The sequence below is a fragment of the Panthera onca genome, chromosome B3 (genome assembly GCF_046562875.1).
Source record: "Panthera onca isolate mPanOnc1 chromosome B3, mPanOnc1 haplotype 2, whole genome shotgun sequence".
Taxonomy (NCBI): Eukaryota; Metazoa; Chordata; class Mammalia; order Carnivora; family Felidae; genus Panthera; species Panthera onca.
In genome coordinates this window covers 4,649,537-4,670,878 of record NC_138344.1, presented here as the reverse complement: position 1 = coordinate 4,670,878, position 21,342 = coordinate 4,649,537, and the positions used below count along the sequence as shown (strand labels likewise).

The window sequence follows — 21,342 nt, the reverse complement described above, 5'->3', positions numbered from 1 at the left end:
ACGGGGAGGGGCAGAGAGAGAGGGAGACCCAGAATCGGAAGCAGGCTCCAGGCTCCGAGCCATCAGCCCAGAGCCGGACGCGGGGCTCGAACTCGCGGACCGCGAGATCGTGACCTGAGCCGAAGTCGGACGCTTAACCGACTGAGCCGCCCAGGTGCCCCAAAAACGGCATTTTAGAGCTGGAGAAATTCCTCTGACTGGGTTCAAGGTATGGCATTTGATTGGGTTGCTACAGGAAGTGAGGGCGAAGGTCTCTGAGAGGATGAGCTAGGCGGACGTGCTGCCAGTGTGTTGGCTGAGTTATTAGAAAGGCAGGGATGATGGCAGGGGACCGGAGCCTGGTACCCAGTGACGCTCAACGTGCGGTGGCCCGAGCTCAGTAAGTTCAGGGGGAAGATGGTGAGGAGTGTGGAATGGTGTCCTGATAGCTAATAAATGTTGGGTGATGTGTGCTTTTGGCCAGTGCTTCAAAGGAGAGTGGATTGTTCTCTCTGACTTTTGTCAGTGTTGGAAGAAAGAGAGCTGGGTAAGAAGGGGAAGAAGTGGAACTAAGTCGGAACAAAAGGTGTGTTCAAACTCTTCTACGCCTCGATGAGAGGGGCTAATGTAATTGGGTCAGAGTGTCCTGGGAGACCCTGCCATTCTTGGACAGGGAACAACTTCCCCCGTCATTGCTGAGCTAAAAACGTTAATTATCAGTAGCCCAAGGGGCGCCTGGGTGGCTCAGTCGGTTAAGCACCCGACTCTCGACTTCGGCTCGGGTTATGATCTCGTGGTTTGTGAGATCAAGCCCCGCGTCGGGCTCTGCGCTGTCACTGTGGAGCTTGCTCGGGATTCTCTCTCCCTCTCTCTCTGCCTCTTCCCCACTTGCATTCTCTCTTTCTCAAAATGAAAAAAAAAAAAAAAAAAACCCGTTAAAAACACAAACAAAAAAAGCAGTAGCCCAAGATTTTCCTACTGCAAGCACCCGGTTACTCTAGGGCCCCGGGAAGTTCAAAACAACCGGGTGAGAGGATCCTGGCACCACTAACAGATTCCTGCAACACTTCATCAGGGCGCATCCAATAGCAAACCTTGGATGACAGTTCTCTCCAGATGCAAAACCACGGCATGAGCTTCTCTGTGCTCTTTCAGCACCACGTGCAAACTTCTATCAGAGGTTCTATCTTTCTTCCGCTGGAGAGGTTCTCCAGGGTCCAGACTAGAACATTCATCCCTGTACCCTCAGCGCCTGGCACGATGCCTGGAGTGCAGGAGTCAGCATGTACTTAGCAAACCCTTGCTGAATGAACACCTGCGACCTCCAGGATCGTAAAGGGAACGCCTCACTCCTCTTTCCAAAGGGGAAAGCTCACACTCAGGGATGGGGAGCCATTGCCCAAGGTCACACTCAGCGGCAGGGGAGAATTAGAACCTGAGTCTCCAGCCTCCCGGCTAGAGAGAGGCTGGACTCCCAGCCTCGGACTTGGTTGACACCGCTCGACGTGCCCTTTCTCTCTCCGGCTAGACTGTAAGCTTAGAGAGGAAAGAGATTGTGCCTTTCTGACCTCTCCATCCCTGGGTGTGTCAGCACCCCTTCCACGGCTCTGCCCCCATCCTCATGAAAGTCTTGCTTATTAAATTGGCAGACAGCCACAAGAAGCTGGAAGGACACCAGATGGCAGGAACAGAACCCGAAACGGTTCAGACAAGGAGGAGAGGGAGTGCGAGATTAAGAATAAGAAGGTGAGCTTTAACTGGAAAAAGGTACAAGTTTGCCCTTAGGGTAAAAAAGACTTTACAAGCAGGAGTGGGAAGAAGGACTTAGGTGAGTGGTGGTTCACGCTGAACATGCACGGGCTCAGGATCAATGAAATCATTTGGCTGTGGCAAAGCCGTTGCTAGGGCGTGGGGCACACACCCAGAGAGGTGCTAATTCAATTCTAGGCTGCTGTGGGGTGACCTCTGTGTGGGTCACATCTTCAAAAGGAAATTGATAAATTGGAGGGCCACCAGGGTGACTAGCGGGACCACATCCGCGGTCCTGTGAGAGATGGGCTCGAAGGGAAGTCTAGGTTCCTCAGTGTACCAGACGAAAACTTCTGGAACTGGCCCTGCCTAATTGTCCATTTCCCCCATCTCCTTTACACTCGAGCAACATGCCCACCGGGTTATTGTGCACCTCCCTATCTTTGTCCACACTAGTCCCTCCATCTGGACTCGTCTGTCTATCCTTCTCCCGTCCCCCAGTCGACTTGGTGAGCACCGATGCAGTTTTCAAAATCCTCAAGCTTTACTGCCTCGTAAACTGTCCCAACCCAAACCCCTGGCAGCCCATTCTTTGCTCTACATTTTTATGCTCCCCCTCTGCCTAGTTTTATAATTGTGCATTTCACCTTCACCGCATTTTGTCCAAATGCCAGTCTTTCCTATTTGACAAAAGGTTCCTGGAATCACGGATCCTGTGGCTTCTGCCTGCATCACACTGCCCTAGCCTGATCCACGGGTGTTCACACAGCTTAAACAAACGACCCAAAACTTCCAGCAAGCTTCCAAAGACTTGGAGGAGCGTCCCGTAGCTGCCTGAAGAGATTCTGATATGTGCACCTGCAGAGAGAGCCAACAACAAGGATAAATGGGGACATGTGGCTGGGAGATGGACTTGGGCTCACGAGGAGAAACCGCCTTGGTATTGGTCAGGACTCACATTCCACCAACAGAAGCCTCGTTTGAAGGGGCGTGAGCAAAGGAAGAGCTTTTTGGGTACCCCGATTCCGAGAAATGTTTGAACTGCCAACCCGCAAGAAGGCCAGAGACAAAGCCGGATCTCAGGAACACAATGTACCTGGAAGTCGCCAGGACTCTGAGCCCCTTGCTTTGCTTCTCTCTGTCGGAGACCTCCCAGCTCCCAGCTTTCCAGCACAGAGAGACTGCTCTTCTCTCCCAATTCCAGTGAAAAACATTTTCGTGAAGAACTCTGATTGGCTTGGCTTGGCTTGGGTGTGATGCTTCCCTTTGTGGTCAGGGAGATAGGTACCATGAATAGGGTGGCTTGCGTCAGCCGATTGAGGCCAGGGATCGGTTCACCTCGGAATCACACAGTGAGAGTGGGGGAAGGGCCATTTCCAAAAGGACGGGGAAGGTACACGGATGCAGCTTCTAGGACAGAGGGGTTGTACTCCTTTGTTCCAAACTTCTTTTTAAAATTTATTTTATTTTAATTTTTTAAGTGTTTATTTTTGAGAGAGAGAGCGAGCGAGCGCACAACTGGGGGAGGGGAGGGGTAGAGAGAGAGAGGGAGACACAGAAATCAAAGCGGGCTCCAGGCTCTGAGCTATCAGAGCCCTACGTGGGGCTCGAACTCATGAGCCATGAGGTCATGACCTGAACTGAAGTATGAACCGTCAGGTCATGACCTGAGCTGAAGTATGAACCGTCAGGTCATGACCTGAGCGGAAGCCTGACGCTTGACAGAATGAGCCACCCAGGCGCCCCCCTCCTTTGCTCCAAGTTCCTAATGACCATAGCCATCCAGCTCCAGGCACTTCCTCCATAAAGTGCTTCCATGGAAAAAGGAGAAAGAAGGATGGATAAATGTTGGTCACTCCCAACATTTAGAACCAGGTTTAGGCAGTGCTTACAACCTTGCTCTGGGAATCCCCGCCCGGTTGAATTGTGTTCCGGGCGTCAGGACGCCGCCATTCCCCCCACGGGTGCTGGGAAACCGAGGCTGGGTGGAGAAGGAGCTGCAATTATTCTGCCAGTGGGTTTTGAGCCCTTCGTCCATGCTGGATAATGGACGGGAACACAAGACGCACCCGGGGGAGCTCTGACCTCCCGGGGTCACTCGACGGAGACAGGTGGGTCTGCCTAAGGGGGGGGGACTGCAGTCCGAGGCGAGGGGCAGCCGGGCTGTCAGCAAGGAGAAGGGGGCCGGTCCCGGACCCCCTGGGCGCCCACGCCGCTTGCCGGGCCCGCAGCTCCCCGGGGGCGTCCGCACCTTCGGCGGAGCCCGCGCTTGCAGGGTTGCGAAGGGGTGGGGTGGGGGGGCGGGGAAGGAAGGTTGGCGGGAAGCCGGGGTCCCGGGGCGTGGGAGCTGGGGCACAGCGGGAGGCCTCCCGGGGCCGGGCCCCGACGACGCCGGGGCGGCTCGGGGGCGCGCGCGGGGCCGGGGCCCGGGGAGCGGACGGGCCGGGAGGCGTCGGGCCCTCGGGCGAGGCCCGGCGCCCCCCTGCGCCTCGGAGGCCGCGCTCGCCGGCCCGGGGCCGGGGGAGGGACAGCAGCAGGTGACGACGGCCGGGCCGCGGGGCTATAAATAGGGGCGCGCGTCAGCCGCGGGCGGGAGCGGCGGCCGGCGGGGCAGGGGCCTGGCGAGCGGGGCGCGGCAGGGGCCGGCGGCGGGATGGGGTCGCGCAGGGACCCCGGCCACGGCTGGGGCGCGGGCTGGCGCTCCGGGGCGGGCGGCGACGGCGAGGACGACGGGCCGGTGTGGATCCCCAGCCCGGCCAGCCGCAGCTACCTGCTCAGCGTGAGGCCCGAGACCAGGTGAGCGGCGCGCCGGGGGGTGGGGGTGGGGTGGTTGGTGGGGGGCCGGCGGCGGGACCCTCGATGGCACCCGGGCGCCCGCCTCTCGGGTCCAGGCGCAGTGGCCCTGAGGCCCCTCGCGGCTCCTCTTGTCCTGACCCCTCAGGGCCCACGGGCCTCGGGCAGAGAGAGGAGCAGGGCCCCACTCAGGGGGAGGTCTCGCGGGGCCCCGAAGGCCTCCCTTCTGTCCCCTCCCTTCCTCCCTCGGGGCCCACGGTCCCACCCGCACCCTCACCCCGCACCGGCTCCTCCCTGGCCTCGGATTCCACAGTGAGCGATAAGGGGATAAGGGACCGGAGTGGCTGAAATTCCTCCCTGGCTAGAAGGGTGGGGAGAGTATTCAGGGGGTGGGGGGACCGGAGAGACGGGAGGGGGCGCTAGGGGGACCCCCGCAGTGGGGGATACTTAGCTCGGGGTGGTGGTGTTGGGGGTGGTGTTCACCAGGAAAGAATTAAGGTTCTTCTTTTTGGGCAGATGGGTTCTTCCTCTGGGCCGGGGGCTGTGGTCTTCCCCAGGATCTCTGTGGGGCTGGTGAGGTGAAGGGGGGCGGGGGGATGAGGTGGGGTGAAGTTGGCCCTGTCTGAAGAGTCAGAGCTTGGGGTTCCGAGGGGAGCCAGTTGCCCTGCCCAGGTTGGGGGAGCGGGATGCCAAGGGAGGGGTCCGGCCATGAGCCCTTTGTTCTTCTGTCAAGAGTGAGAGGTGTGGCTGCTCTCTTTGTTTTAGGAGCTAGACTACCCACAGACAAAGACACACGGTCGGTCAGTAGAGAGGCATAGGAGCACTACATGGCAGGTGGACACCCAGGGACACATGTACTGCCATGGAGACGGACATTTCCTGCCCCCTCTGGGCAGGTCAGTTTCCCTCCAACTCTGGAGCCTGTTTTCAAAGGGAACCGTGATGGTTGGCTGTTGGGACAGTGGCTGTGTCACAGCCCCAGAACTTGGCTTGTTGTGGGTTATGCAGAAAACAGCCACTCCTCTGAGAAGCTGTCTGGGGACCTCTTGTCCTCCGTTCCTAAAACAGCACCAAAACAGGCATCAAGGACGTTCAGGAAAAGTCCCAGGCACTTCCTCGTGAATTGGCTGAGTTCTGTTGACCTTGGAGTTGGAAAAGTTCAAATGTAACCGGAACCGGTTTCTGCATAAAACTCGTCAAATGGTGTCACATGTCTGGGGCAGGGCTGAGGGCTGGCATCGGTGACTGAGTCAGACTGGACAAGGCCCCTGGCTGCCAGGAAAGAATGCCCCTTCCTCCTAACCATTGACTCTCCGGAAAAGCTGGAATGAACCTGGGACATTTACTCCAGCCTGTGGGGGGAAGCTGACTTGCTTGTAGGAGCGTCACTCTTGTCTCCCACTTGTCACAGTGACTTGCCTGGGCTTTGCCTCCTGCATCTGGCCTTTGTCAATACGGCAGAACAAATAGAAGAGAGGCAGTGAGGGAGGGAGGGAAGCAGGGGCGGCTTGAAAACCAGGCAGAATGGGGAAGACAGTGGATCTGGACTGTTAGAGAAAAAGCTGGAGAGTGGACACCTACCTTGATGGTAGATACATTTTAATTGCCTAACCCATGAGCACAAAGCAGTGGGCCGGCCTGAGAACTGCAGGTGGGATGGGAGTGACTGGTTCAAGCCCCCTGAACCTAAATGAGAATGCTCTTAAAAGGATACTCTTTGCGTCAAGCATTTGGAGGAGGCAGGGCTGGGGCGGTGTGAGAGAGGGTTTTCTAGTCCGGGCCTGTGGACCCGGTTTTGCCCCTGCCAGCTGGCTACAGACCCCGACAGGTCCTGAGGGACAAGGAGGGCCAGACTGATCTCACCTCCGGAAAAGCCTCTGGCCAAAGAGGGGAGAGTGTGGACGTGAATGGGGCTGTGTTGGGGAGAGGAGGGGCGGCCGTTCCCACTTCTCTAGCAAGGCCTGACTCTTGCGTTAGAGCAGGCAGCCATGCAGTCTTCTGTCCCTCAGAACAGCCTGACTGCCTGTGGGGATGGGAAGAGGGCCCAAGACATGAAGGAGAAAGAGGGTCCCTTGAGGACTTTGCCAGCTGTCCTTGGCTCCAGCCCACGTGAACCCTGACTATCCCAGAGTCCTGACTGAGAGGCAAGTTCTGTTCCACTCACTCTTGGCTCCACCATTTTCTGGGTCTCCCTCTATGCATGGAGCTCACGAGCCATTGTTCTCACGGGCCCTTGTGAGGACAGGCTGCCCCTTGGGGACCGATGGACAGCTGGGCTGGGGGCTGGGCCACGGGAAGCTTTGGTCCAGGTCTAGAGCCTGGATCCCTGCACCTACCTCCCCTCCCCTGAATCCACAGCCCTGAAGTGGTTTCCAGTCAGTAGTCAGCTCAAGGATATTTGTAACGCCCGCTGGGGGCAGAGTTCCAGCATGTGGACGGTCCCAGCAAACTATAGGCCCAGCCTCCTAGGGTGTCCAGCCCCTAGGGCCTCATCCCTGTAGAAGACGGGGCAGGGGTAGGCTGGAGCAGGTTAAGGAGGTATAGTCGGGTGGGTCTAGTTATGACTAACTACCTTCCGAGAGGCACTCGGAAGCTTTAGGAGTCTCTGTCCCCCCGTTTCTTGGAGACCCTGGCCCAAGGGGGCTCAGAGGAACAGCAGAAGCTATGGTGTTTGCTACAGACAGCTTTGGAACACCTCTTCTGTCCCGCTTAGGTCAGGCATGTTGTCTCAGGCTTTCAGGGAAACTGAGGCATCAGGCTAGGACTTTCCAAGGGCCTTTTACATCCCAGAATATGTGAAAGCCAAGAAGAATGGGAGGCCCCGGGTTCCACAGCCAGTCCTGGCTCCCTCCAGGCTCACTTTTCCTTCTCTACCAAGAGGCCTTTCCTTCTTGGGCCCTGAATTCCCATCCTGTAAAATGAAGGTGGCACTAAGAACTGTTCCAGGGCTTTCTGCATGAGCGTTTGGTGCCCCTGATTCTGACCTCCTCACAGGCGGTAAAGGGAGAGTTTCCTGCCTGGATGGGGCCCTAAGCCTAGCTTTGGCCCAGTTGGCAGGGCATGGGCAGCGCTCCCACTTTCTGAAGATAAGCTGCCTCCGTGGCACAGGATTCCTCCTGCCGGATCTGGCTGACAGCGTAGGGGTGAAGCCCGGAGAGCACAGGACAGGGAACAGAGCAGCCCTAGAGAGAGCCAGGGAGGGGGTCACCATCGCAGCTCAGTCCCTTATCTCCTTGCAGGTGGCACCTGTCATTCTCCTCTTGGAATTAGAGAGCTGATTCTCTCCCTCTCCTTCCCAGGGAAGAAATCCAGACCCACCAGAGGACAAATCTCTCAATTATGAGGTGAAAGGCAAAGGAAGTTCATGGTCAGGAAAGGATGGACTTGGCCAGTGTCTGGGAACCATGAGAGGTTCTGCCCACGCGGCCTCCAGAGGATTTTTAAAGCTCTGAGCAGAGGCAGCTGCGATCTCGCTCTTTCCATCTTTTCTGGAGCAGCAGCTCCCTCTGGGGGGCGGCACCCTTCCTTTTTGAGAGATGTGTTTGCCTTCCCTCTCTCTACCTTCTTTCCCTCTCTCTCACTCTCTTCTCTCTCCCTTCCACAAAACAGCTGTTGAATGGCTGCGGTCAGCTGAGCACTGTGCTAGGAGTATGGAAGCTACAAAAAGAGCTAGGTCTGAAGGCTGGGTGGGCAGCAGGAAGGAGGGAGGGCTTTCCAAGCAAGGAGGCCAGAAGGATGGGCTCAGAGGCCGGGTGTGGACATGTCCATGGCAGTTAGGGACAGGTCTGGTTCCAGTGGAACATGGTATTGGGAAGGAGAGAACGATAGTCATAGGGGGTGTGTGAGCAGATCAGGGAGGGCCTTGCACGCCCAGTTAAGGAGTTGAGACTCAGTGTAATGTACAATGGGGGGGGGGGGCGGGGCGGGGACTGTCACATTTTTTTCAGGGAAGTGGTGTGATATGAGGGGCGAAGGAGAAGGGGGCTGAGGTGGTCATCGGATTTGGAGCCGTGGGGGTCTCGATCAGAACACGACAGCAGGGGTAGAGCGAAAGGAAGAAAGCAGGGCCGAGAATTGTTGACCGGCTGGATTTGGGACCTGGAGGAGAGGGAGGGGTCCAAAATGGCACATTTACGGTTTGGAGTTTGGGAGGATGCTGGAGGTGGCCACACACCCAGGAACCCCTGAGAGGAAGCCGTGTTTTGGGGTAGAGGTTGAGGTTGGGTTTTGGGTTATAAAGGGGACAGACCATCCCTGTCCTCATAGGGGCAGCTGAAGGCAGTTAAGAGTGGAGGGGGTGGCCTCGCCTGGAGGTGTCTGTGTGAAGAAAGGTGGAGGGAGGGGCGGGTGGGGTGGTCTCCCTGGGTGGATCCGCAGCCCCCAGCTAGTGTCCCCTTTCAGCCACCCGGGGCAGGAGGGGTGATCAGGGCCCCTAGACATAATGGGCCCTTGTGCCGGTCTGACCGAGCTGGGTGCCTCCTGGCTCCTGCTGAATTAACCGCTTTGTTTTTCTCCTCTTCTCTCTTCCAGCTGGTTTGCCTTGTGTGGCCCCTTTAACTGTACTTTAACCTATTAATGGGCGTCCTCCAAGCCACCTGTCTCCTTCCTAGCCCGTTAGGGGATTTCTAGGAATGGGGGCTCTGCTCCCCCCAAAAGCCAAAGTGGGAGCTGCCCCCAGGCTGGTGTGCTGTGGGGTGGGGACACGCGCCAGGCAGCCGTGAGCCCCTCTCTTGGGGGCAGTGACCCAAGTGGCCTGGGACACATTTTTCCCCAAGCGCAGCCCCACGGGGCCTTCCTTCCTGCCTAACCATTCCCCTGGACTCTGCCGCATTTAACGAGCTCTCCGTTTCAGATACACCGGTGTGCCTGGTGGTGAGGCCACTTGCTAACTGGAGCAGGCCAACTAAGACAGCTGGTCCCTTTTAATAGAAAGGCCTCCGGGCCCCAGATGGTGGCCAATTAATACCCTGCAAACTGTTGTTGGTTTTGCCTCCTCTCCTTGCTCTTCTGGCCTAATGATTCCATTTGCTGTTTTCGCTTAGCTTATCAAGCAACCGGTTGTCTCACCCCAGCTCTGGAAGGTAAACGCACATTGCATTACATTTCTCTGACTGCCTTTTTCTCTCGGGTCTGGGCACTGAAGGGCCTCCGGGTGACTGCTTGTGCACTAATGGGGCTGCATGGGGTGAGGGGAGGGCCGGAGGGCGGGAAGGGGGGGAGGTGTGAGAGGGCACTCATGTGAGCGTGGGTCTCACAGGGGCCAGAGTTGACGCCTGCATGGACCGCTGAAAGGCTTCCTGGGACCCAGAAATAGGCAAGGCTTCCCCAGATGCCTGTTACTGTATGTCTGTGCCTCCGGGAGAGGCACCATGGGGCCAGGACAGAGAGCCACCAGCCATGTGACCCACTGACCCATCCTAGGTGTCTGCGGTGTTTGTAATCCCCTGTCTAGATTTGACACCTCATTGTCTGTCTTCTGACGCAAGGCTAATGACTTCAGCGTTTCCCTCTCAGTCTCTTCTCTTTCTACCACCTCTTTCTCCAATTTCCCTCCCTTTGGGCTCTCTCCATCCCTGCGAGACTATGAACTCTTTGAGGTCCGGGAATACCACGTTAGCGTATGCCTGCCTTCGCCTGGTCTCGGAATCTGCTCCAGAGCCAGGCAGGACCTGAGCATCAGGCTCACAGTCGGGGTTCGCCCATCGAATGCCTGTTCTCTTGCCTCCCGAGCTGGGGACAGCTTTCTCCCACAGGCTGAACTGACTTCTATCATAAAAGTCGGAACATTTCCTGGATATCTCCCACCCCTTGGGCCCCATCCCAGACTCTGGTAGGTCTGGGGAGAGTTGCCTACGGTTTCGTTCCACAGAGAAAGGTTTCTGAGAAGGCAACTGGTCTCTGAGTAGCTAATCATGTCTACTGACATGATTAGCGCCTACCCTGTACGTTTCCTTTGATATAGGAGAACATCAAAGAGCCTTTGTTCTGGGTTGGTTGATGATCTGGAGGGGGAGGAGGGGAGGGGATCACAATCAACTCAGAGGGGAGCGGTGAGTGCTAACAGAGAAAGGATCTTGGAAGTTTCTTTAAAGCAAGGTAAAGAACCAAGTCTAAGGGCGCAGTTAGGGTCCTTTGCGCATTGTGATAAGCCCACGGTTCTGGTGTTCTTTAGAAACACGTGATTAGTTAGGCTGTGCTATCCTTATGAAGTCACAGAGTTGGAAGGACTTGGAGGTGTCAGGGTGGGACCAGACTGTTTCCAGATGTGTGGACTTCTGGCTTTCCAGGAGACTGGAAGCAGCCCTGCTCAGAGTCTCTCCAAGTGGTCTGGAGGATGGGGACAGAAAGCGGGTGGACCTTGACCACATATGCAGTGACTCTCCCTGCCCTAACGCACCCCAGCCCCACCCCGCAGAGGGTGTTCATCTAGTCATGCCTTTTGGCAGTTATGCATGAGTTTCCAATGCAAGCATTTTCTCTAATATAACTTAGAACCTAGTGGCCTTGGGAAGATGAGTGTACTTCCCCATTCAAGAGAAGTAATGAAATCAAATAACTACCTGCTACTGAATATCTAGCATGAACACCCAAAGAAAATTTCCTCGAAGCATAATTTCCTCCTTTTCTCTTTCCAGTAGCTTATTTCCTTAGACTTGCCCAAGTAGCTTCATCCTTAAGAGCCTAAGCTGAGCATTAGATCCAGGCTCATGCTTCTGAGTAGGATAGGATTCTGGTTTTGCAGGGAGGACGTAATTAGGGATGTTCTGAATTAGCTGCAGAAGCCTGGAAGCCCGATGCCTTTTGGCATGGCACTTTCCTCTGGAAGCGGTTGGTTGCGATTTGGTATTCCCCAGCCAGAAATATGCGGTCGGTTTGAGAACAGCAAAAAACGTGTTCAGATGTTGTGTCTCCTGAGTGTCAGGGAGTTGAAGGGCCCTCTGTATCGGAGTGGGGTAAAGGCAAAGGCAGAGCACGACAGGGGAGGTCCAGATGAGAGTATCACAGCGGGTGTTACGGAACCCCGACCGCACACCCAGTTCAAGCGTTCAGGTGCGAGAGAGCTTAGGGTCCCCTTTCTGGGCAGTGTTTGTGGGCGAGGGCTCCCGTCAGTTCCCCGGAGGCCCAGGTATCTGCATTCCCCTGGAGACACCACGGCTGGACCCCTGTTGGTCCAGAATCTTACCTGATCCCTGATGCTCTTCCTGGGATATCACCTTTCTCCTCAAACTCTAGTCCAGAATGCCACCCACAGAAATGATGAGTTGAATGTGGACGCCCTCCCCGCAAAAGTCCTCTTTGCCGTGTTCCCACGGACACTCCCCTGCCCCTGGCGGAGAGGTCGCGGGCAGACGCATTGCCCAGGTGGCCGCCCCTCCTCCGAGGCACAGAGAAAGGCAGCTTTGAATGTTTTGTCTGTCTCCAGTTCCCCCTGCTTCTCTTCACTTCTCCCCTCCTGGTCCTCACTGCTGCTCACCACGGGGTGTGTGAGTGGGGAGGGGGTGGGAGAGGGGGGGCTGGGCACGGCTTGTGCACCACAACCCGGCCATGTGGTTACGCTTCACGCCTCGGGACGCGTTGTGTCTCTGCTGGCCCGTGAAAGGGTTTGGCATGGTGGTTTGCTTCCCGTGCCCAGGAAGGAGAGGACCGTACATGCTGAGCAGCGTCGGTGAGTCTGTGCTGGACTCAGCGAGCCCGCAAATGCCCTTGAACTCTGGGAGGTGGATTGTCCCTATGGAACTACAAGTCCTGGCTTTTGCAGGAACGGATCTGTTGGTGGTTCGGCGGTCGTGCTGGTCGGTCTTGGAGCTGGCCGCCATGTATTCACCTGAGCACGTGGTGTCCGGGGATGGACCCCAAGAGCGGACCCTCTTTCCTGACACCCCTGTGAATTGGAGTCTACCTTTGGGTCTAGACCCCTGGAATTGGCTGGCTTCTTCTTCCTCTAGTCCGGTCTTTGCTCATAAATTCAGGGCCTTTTCTTCTGAGCGCAACCTTTAGGAGAGGCCCCTGAGCTGTGTGTCCTTGAGAGTCGACTGGCTTTTCCCTCTTTAGCATGAATGGAAGCTCTGCTGTGCTGGGGTCCCCGTCTCGGAGGCCGGACCTATCCATGTGTGTGCCTCCCCCGTGTGCGAGCTTTCCTGGAGATAGATGGTCGAGGGTGAAGCAAGGCCTTCCGATAAGGATGGGAAGGGGACGGCGGGGCTGGTGGTTTGGCATGCTCAGGATCCTGGCCCATGGTCAGAAGCCTGCCTATTGGAATGGGTCTGTATCGGGATTCTGTTCAGCCCCTTGGTACCACCCCTGCCCCCAGTGTGGCCAAGAGATCTGGCTCCCTTGAAGAAAGACTTGCTCAGGTACTGGGGCCGTGGCCACAGGATGGTGGATGGACGTGGTAAGATTTAAGCTGCTTTGGACAACACCGGTCCAGATTGGACACTGGCGGAGATGCTGGCGGGGGGAGAGCCGCTCTGAATCGTTCTTTGCCTTTCGTAGGAGCACCTTCTGCTCCATCATCGCGCAGCTAACAGAGGAGACCCAGCCGCTGTTCGAGACCACGCTCAAGTCCCGGGCTGTGTCCGAGGACAGCGACGTCAGGTTCACCTGCATCGTCACAGGTAACGAGGCCACCCGTATGAGCCACACCAGGGTCACAGCACACAGGAGGGTCCAAAGGGGCTGTGGGGACGGGCGTGGAGGGGGTTGGCTGTGTGCACAAAACTGTGCAAGTTGACATTTGTTTCTTAGCTTTCTCTCCAGCTTAGTCTCCTTGCGTCGGCTGGGGTCCCTTTCTCCTCCCATTCTAGAGCCACATCTACAGCCTGCTTCTCTTCAAAAGCCTACCTTCAGTGTAGTTCGTTACCCTTAGACATACGATTAATGAATCTTAGCTCCAAGGAAAGAAGCTGTCCAATTGAAAGAGTTTTTTTTTTAATGTTTAAAAAATGTTTATTTTTATTAAAAAAAAATTTTTTTTTAACATTTATTTATTTTTGAGACAGAGACAGAGCATGAACGGGGGAGGGTCAGAGAGAGGGAGACACAGAATCCGAAACAGGATCCAGGCTCTGAGCTGTCCGCACAGAGCCCGACGTGGGACTCGAACTCATGGACCGTGAGATCATGACCTGATCTCGACCGAAGTCGGTTGCTTAACTGACTGAACCACCCAGGCGCCCCAAAAATATTTATTTTTAAGAGAAAGAGAGAGTGAGTGAGCGAGCCTGATGTGGGGCTCGAACTCAAGAACTGCAAGATCATGACCTGAGCCGAACTCGGATGCTTAACCAACTGAGCCACCAGGGTGCCCTGAGGTTATTTATTTATTTATTTATTTAGAGAGTGAGAGAAGGGGAGGGCAGAGAGAGAGAGAGAGAGAGAGAGAGAGAGAGAGAATCCCAAGCAGGCTCCGCGCTGCCAACACAGAGCCCAATGTGAGGCTCGACCCCACAAACTGTGAGATCATGACCTGAGCCAAAATCAAGAGAGGGACACTCAACCGACTGAGCCACCCAGACGCCCCGAAAGAGGTTTTGGAGGCAATCTTCCCAAAGATCCCCATTTTAAGCTGAGTCGTCTGAGGCTTGTAAATCTCAAGCCTGAGAGACGGTGATGTATCATGATTCTGACTGCAGACCCTGGAGAGGGACCGGCTGGCTGGGATGCTGGCTCATCCCCTTTCCAGTTATGTGATACCGAAGAGGTTGCCTAACCTTGCGTGACCTCTCAGTGCCTCATCTGTGAGGCAGGGATGACCACAGCACGAACCTCCTAGGGTTATTGTGGGGCCGAATGCGTCAAGACCTGCGAGATCTTTGGAATGGCGCCTGGCTACAGTTAGTAACCATACAAGTGTTGGAAATTAAGCCTATTATTATTTGCGTTTCTCTGAGCTCCATGGTGGGACTTGGCAGAACAGGGAGTAGAGTGATACTCCTTGGAAGAGGAGGCTGGTGGGGTGATAGTACTGGAAAGCCGTCTCTGAGGAGTGCCTCTCCTCCAGACCTCCCAGCAGGGTCTCCTGTTGCACCACCTTGACCTGCTGGCGGGCCTGCAGGACTACCCCTCCCAGCTGTGCAGCCGTCTGCCAACGGGCCCAGGTCAAGGTTCCCTCCGAGAGCCCATTTTTTTTTTCCCAGTAAATCAAGGGCATTGGTGGTTTCCAACTGTAACGTGCCCTGATTCCGGGGCACCTGTCTGGCCCAGCCAGCAGCTAAACAGCTTCTCTGGGATCGGCTTCTCCTGGGCAGTTCCCACCCTTACCCAGAACCCTCCGAGCGCCAGGCTGAGAACACCGTCTGTTCCAGGGGACACAGAGGTGTGCATCTATTCCTTACCTTTGTACAGCGTAACACATTTTGCAACATTCATCTGTTTCCATTGTCATTGGATTCTGACAAAACCTGGTGAAGTAAGTGCTATTATTAGTCAAGTTTTACGGAGAAGGAAGCCAAAGTAGGTTAGGTGACGTGCGAGGAGGAGGTAACTACTGCTCTCTAAGGCATCTGACTGATGCCTGCTACGTGACCGTGATACTGACGGTGTTCTGAAAAACCCGACTCTTTCACAGATCTGTGCTCTCACATGCGCTCTTTTCCCCCTCCAGAAAGTCCTTAATCCTTCCTTTCAAAGGAAATTAATTTTTATTTGATCAAATTAATACAAGCACATAGTTTAAGTGTTCGCGTTATACTAAAAGGCACGTATCAAAATACAAAAGATCCGCCCCACCCCCCGCCCCAACTTGTCTTTCCAGAAGCAACCGTTTTCACCTTTCAGCTGTTTCTTCTGGTGTCTGCATTTCCACGATGCTGAATAGTATGTGACCACGGCTTACTTTGGGGACTTCGGAGTTTCCTGCTGTCTGGTCTTCCTGTTATGGTAGATAGCGAATTGGCTCTCTCTATCTTCATTTCTTCTGTTTCTCTTCACTTACCTTCTCAACATGGTTGTATCATGATTTTTGTTTGAGTGAATATTTACTGTTTATCTTGTTTCTATGAGATATTATTCATACCAAAGTTGTAGTATACTATGTTACTTTCTTTTGTCTTTACTCAAGTTAGTACTTTCTTTAATTTTTCACCGAATTGGTTTTTTGCTGTGTATTGCTGCTTTTTCTTATCCCATCCGATAGCCTCTTAAAACACTTTTCTGCCAAAAAAAAAAAAAACCAAAAAACCAAAACACTTTTCTGCAAGGTCAGTGCCATCGGTACTCTTGTTAGCTGCTTTCCTTGGGGACACCCCTTTTGGAGATCACCGTCCTTCTGTCTGAACTGGCGGCCTTTTAGGTCCCATACCCAGCTGTTATCCCGGGGTTTCCCTTGGCCTTTCTCCTGGGTTTGAGTCAGGTTCCTGGATCCCATGTCGTCCTTTTTTCTGGGTTTACTCTCCGGCTTTACTGACCTACATCCTCCAGTAGTTTCATCAGGTGAAAAAGCCGTTCTACCCCGGGTGGCACGACAGCGGGAGGCATGGTGATGGCGAGCCCTCCACCTGCCTCTCGTTTGAGCCATTCTGCTCCAGGGTGATACAGTTGTTCCGGGCGTCTGACGCAGATTGGCATCCTGGGATCTCCCTTTACCATCATCCTACACATTCCCTTTACCTCTCTCCTGTGATGGGTTTCCCGTTTTCTATATTCCATGTTTTTCTTTTTCTTGATTTGCATTCTTGTTTTGGTAGCTTCCTAGGCAGAGTAGGTGGGAAGTAAATGTTGGACAACTTCTGTCTGAGGATGTTTTTTTTTCCCCTCTTTATATTTTACTCTTTTTAAATAAAATTTTTTTCAACGTTTATTTTTTGAGAGGCAGAGAGAGACAGAATGTGAATGGGGGAGGGGCAGAGAGAGGGGGAGACACAGAATCGGAAGCAGGCTCCAGGCTCTGAGCCATCAGCACCGAGCCTGATGTGGGGCTGGAACTCACAGACTATGAGATCATGACCTGAGCTGAAGTCGGACGCTTAGCTGACTGAGCCACCCTGGCGCCCCTCTTTCTATTTTACTCTTGATGGGGAGTTTGGCTGGGTCTAGATTCTTTTTTTTTTTTTTTTTTTTTGTATGGTCTAAACACTCAATTTATTTTTATTATTATTATTTTTAAATATATGAAATTTACTGTCAAATCGGTTTCCATACAACACCCAGTGCTCTTCCCAACAGGTGCCCTCCTCAATGCCCATCACCCACCCTCCCCTCCCTCCCACCCCCCATCATGGGTCCTGAGAAACTTAACAGGCTGGGTCTAGATTCTAAGTTGAAAATAATTGTCCTTCAGAATTTTGAAGACATTGCTGCATTGCCTTCTTGCTCCCAGTGTTAGCATTCAGAGCAGGAAGACGGTTCTTATTCCTCACTCTTTGCAGGAAACTTATTTTTCCTCTCTGGAGGCTTGTAAGAATGTTCTGGTATTTCATAATGATGTATCTTGATATGGGTGTCTTTTCATCCTGGAGCATGCTTGGACACTTTCAATCTGGTAACCAATGGCCTCTAGTTCTGGGAAATTTGAGATTACTGTGATGTTGGTTTCTTCCTCCTGTTTTCTCTGTTCTGTCTTTCTGGAACTCTTGTTATGTGAATATCTGCTTCCCTAGACTCATTCTTTTATTTTCTTATTCTTTCTTCCCCCTTTTATTGATTTGTCTTTTTTGCTCCACTTTCCAGATTGCCTCAGTGTTATCTTTCAACTCTTCCACTGTTTTTTTTAATGTTTATAATTTTTTAATGTTTACTTATTTGAATTTATTTTTGAGTGAGAGAGAACGAGAGAGAGAGAGAGAGAAAGAATGCAAACAGGGGAGGCGCAGAGAGAGAGAGAGAGACACATACACAGAGTCTGAAGCAGGTTCCAGTCTCTGAGCTGTCACCACAGAGCCCAACTTGGGGCTCGAACTCAAGAACCACCAGATCATGACCCGAGCCAAAGTTGACGGTCAACTGACTGAGCCACCCAGGCACCCCTTTCACTGGGTTTTTAATTTCTAAGAGCTCCTTAAAAATTTTCTTACTGTGGTATCGTATTTTCTTTATGAATGTAATGTCTTCTTTTAGATCTCTGAGACTAGTAATGATGGCTTTCTAAAATTTCCTTCTCCCTGCATAGCTTGGGTTTCTTCCAATTTGCTTTTTTTTAGTTTAACTTAATGGTTTTGGTCCTTCATCTTCTATGTATAGGCTTTCCTAGATACCTAGGGGTCTTTGGCTGTCAGGTAGTGGTTAAGAGTGGAGACTAAAAAGCTGGTAGTTCTGAGCAAGTGGGAGGGGCCTGAAAACCTGGGGCTTCCTTGTAGGTTGGGATCTGGCAGCATTGGAACTGACAAAGTAAGTTTCTTTAATTCCTTCATCGTGGACTGGCTAGAGTCCCTAGTGAATGCTCTTCCCGTATCTTGCCCGGAGGGTAAAGATGTTCCGGGAACTGTGCAGATTCAGATTAGAGGGTTGGGTGGGCTCTCACCAGAGAGCATTTATTTTATGCACAGTCATCACATTTTTCTGTTTTCCCTGGAGTTGTCATGCCCTCAGCAGTGCTGGCTTACCCTCAGGCTAAAGTTTTACCTTTCCAGATAATCAACCTCACCTTTGGCCATGCGTAGGGGGGAGGAGCCGTTACCTGGGTGGTATGGACGGGGTGAGGGGATCCAGAGATCCGATCGCTTTTCAAGCAACTTATAATCTCTCCTCCTTCCCCTTCCCCGCAAGTGGTTGCCAGCACTTATGCGCCCGTGTTCAAAGGGTAGCTCTCCGTTCCCCCGCTGCTGCCTAAGAGGCCAGCTGTCCCGGGTCTGCGGAGTCAGTTTCTGCTTGTCCATCTGCTTTCCGACCTTCAAACTATTGCTCCTCCTGCTCGCCTCACCCGTTCTCCCCGTCCCTGTGGTCTCACATCTTTTAATACAAAATCTCTTTAGAGTACTTGTAGTGGGTTTTGTAGACAGAGTTTTCACTCTGTCTTTTTACCTAGAAGCCTACTCCTTTGCCTGGAAAATTCCTTCTCATCTTTCCAAGTCCAGCCCAAAAGGCTTATCCTCTAGGACGTCATCTCCAGCACTTCCACAGAGAGCTCTGGCGATATCTGTTTTCCTGCTCGCACATCTCTCCCTCCAAGAAGCCTGTGAGATCTGAGAGGGTAGAGCACAAAGCTAGCACACCGGGTCTCTCTGGAGCAAGCCCGGATGCTGCTGCAGGGGCCTTGGGCCACCGGAGAGGGGCTGGCACCAGGGACGTCTCTCCCTCCTCTCCCTCTTCCATTCTGCCCTTCGGAGCCATGGACTCTGAGAGCAAAGTGGAGAAGCCAGACAGGATCCTGACTTACAGACTCCTGGGGCATTTTATTAAGTGCCTCCGATGTCATCACGAGGCTTTGCCCTGTTTTAAGCCCCACCCAAAGGAGCAAACTTTTATCCCCTCAGTTGAGACAACATCCATGTCTCATGAGACCACCAGATGACCGTGGTCTCCTTTCTGCTTGGGAGCACCTGTCATGCTCGGGTCTACAGTACTCCCACTTGGGGCTGTGGGATTTCCAGGGCTCTAGCTGTGTCTAACATCCATACCTCAGTCCTCTATTGTAACTAACTTCCTCCTCCCCGCTGTTGCCCCTTCCCCCACCCCAAGCAATCTCGGGTCACCTGAGTTTTATGTAGCAGATTAGGGAAGGGGTCTCTGCGATCACCGTAGTAAGTAAGCCATTTCCAGTGAGCAAGGAGAAAATGTGGACTGTATGGGGAAGAAAGGGGAGGGCAAAGGGGGATGCAGAAAGATCAGAGAACAAAGGAGACAGGGGCTGGGTCTCCCAACCTGGTGGATGGTGGATAGACCTATGGCTGAGGCTGGCCTCCCTGTGGGACTCGTGTGGTGCTCCCGGCTGGTGTGTGTGGGGAAGGAGTGACCACACGTGCCTGTCTGCCTCCCACCCTGCTGCTGGCATCCCCTGAGCTAGGCGGTGATGAGTCAGCCCCACCAGGGCCCTGCCAGGGACAGGTGATACTTTCCGGTGGGTCCGAACCTAACAGCACGTGAGGGAGAGGGGTCTGTGCCGGTTGTCCTGCTCGTGGAGCTCTGAGGGAAGCCCTCGGGGTCCTGGAGAAGGGATGGACAGCCCTGAGGCTCTTCCCCCTCAGAGTGGGCGTATGGGGGGTTAGCTCGCCTTGACTCGGCCTTCTGGCTGCTGTCTCCCCCAGGGCCCCTCTGGCCAGAATGCTGGTGTCCTTGAGGTTGTCCATCATTGTCTGAGCTGTCAGCACAGAGCCCCACACGGGGCTCGAACTCACTGACTGTGAGATCTTGACCTGAGCCGAAGTCAGGTGCTTAACCAACTGAGCCACCCAGGTGCCCTAAATGTTTATTTATTTTTAAGAGAGACAGAGAGAGAGAGAGAGAGGGAGTGGGGGAGGGGCAGAGAGAAGGAGACACAGAATTTGAAGCAGGCTCCAAGCTCTGAGCTGTCAGCACAAAGCCTGGCACAGGCCTCGAACTCAGAAACCATAAGATCATGCCCTGAGCTGAAGTCGGATGCTTAACCAACCGAGCCATCCAGGTGCCCCGACTCTGGATTTTATGTTGGTGTGTGTGTGTGTGTGTGTGTGTGTGTGTGCACGCACAGACGTTGGGGCAGGAGGAGGAAGAGGACTGAGCCTTTAGACAGAACCACGTTCCTGAAAAAGGCCCTTTTGTAGAGAAATGAGTCCAGTGTAATGACTCCTGGGGATAAACACTTACATATTGGTCCCGCAGTCCTCACTGGAAAGGGCGCTGGTAGAAGGAAGTGGAAAAGCCACGTGCCTTGTCATGTGCCAACTTTGTGACCCTGGCTAAGTTCCTTTGCTTCCCAGAGCCTCACCTTCCTCTTGTGGAAAACAGGGGTTGAAATGCCAGACCTGCCTGTTTTGTAGAAAAGAGGGATTTGAATTTGGGTCTTCTGCGTATCAGCTGGATGGTTTGGGGCAGAGGCCTTAATTTCACGGGCCTGGATTTCCTCATCTTTTACACCTGGGATTAATAACAGTACGTTCCCGTAGGATCTGTGTAGGATCCGACGAGATGACGCACGAAGAACGTTCAGCTCAGTAGCTGGCACAGAGAAAGTCCTCAATAAATGTTTGGCAGCTGTTTTCACAGGAGGGCCAAACGAAACTACATTTGAAAGCTCTTTGAAAACTCTACATTGACATCCGTCGTTATTTCTCTCTTCAATCTGAGCTTCTCAAACTGGGGATGGTGGGGACAAGGTTGCAAGTCCCCGGGCTGGTGTTCCAGACTCGGGCCTGCCGGCTGTGAGGCAGAGGTCCCGGCCTGCAGCACCACGGCGGGGGGAGGGGGGGTGTCCCTGGCTACAGCTTGTTTCCGTGTGCGCATGCCTGCCTGTGGGCACACGCGTGGGCCGCTCGGAAGGAAGGACCTTTCCTGCCTTCGTGTGTTTTGGAAGACAGTTCGTATCATCCAGGGGACAAGGAGATGTTTTCCGTCCAAACCCGTTGTTGCCAGGGAGCCCTAAGCTGTCAGGTTGGTCCCCGTGTTTCGAAGAGGCACCCCGAGGACGGCACGGGGGCTGAGGCCTCCGCTTTCGGGCTGTGAGGCCCATTCAGTATCTCCCTCCTTGCCCCAGCTTGACTGGACTCAGGTGCCCTGGACCCTGAGGCCCTACTGGGCAGATCATGGGGCAGGGAGGCTCTGAGCCGGGCTCTCGGAGGGATGAGATCATCACACAGGATGGTGAGGACACCTGTGCTGGCCCCGGCCACACGCGGTGATGTAACCAGGGACTTTAGCTCACAGTGGAAACATGGGGTTCACTTTACAGTCAGGGTTGCCCAGAGTTTGTTC

At 54.0% G+C, this 21,342-nt stretch overlaps 2 protein-coding genes across 3 annotated transcripts in view; both read left to right on the top strand.

The window, feature by feature from the left end:
• ZNF592 (zinc finger protein 592) overlaps positions 1-3,141 on the top strand; it is a 59,243-nt gene extending 56,102 nt beyond the window's left edge. The window contains exons 10-11 of the mRNA XM_060617578.3: positions 1,629-1,725; positions 2,423-3,141. Coding sequence (XP_060473561.3) covers positions 1,629-1,715 — 87 coding nt within the window. The 3' untranslated portion in view covers positions 1,716-1,725; positions 2,423-3,141. The remainder of the gene's footprint in view (positions 1-1,628; positions 1,726-2,422) is intronic.
• Positions 3,142-4,296: 1,155 nt separating this feature from the next.
• ALPK3 (alpha kinase 3) overlaps positions 4,297-21,342 on the top strand; it is a 55,819-nt gene continuing 38,773 nt past the window's right edge. The window contains exons 1-3 of one of the 2 annotated variants that reach the window (XM_060617572.3): positions 4,348-4,524; positions 9,564-9,602; positions 13,015-13,136. In XM_060617572.3, the coding sequence (XP_060473555.3) occupies positions 4,382-4,524; positions 9,564-9,602; positions 13,015-13,136 (304 nt within the window). In that variant the 5' untranslated portion in view covers positions 4,348-4,381. Of the gene's footprint in view, positions 4,525-9,563; positions 9,603-13,014; positions 13,137-21,342 lie in introns of both variants that reach the window. The other variant, XM_060617573.3, reaches the window with a different exon arrangement.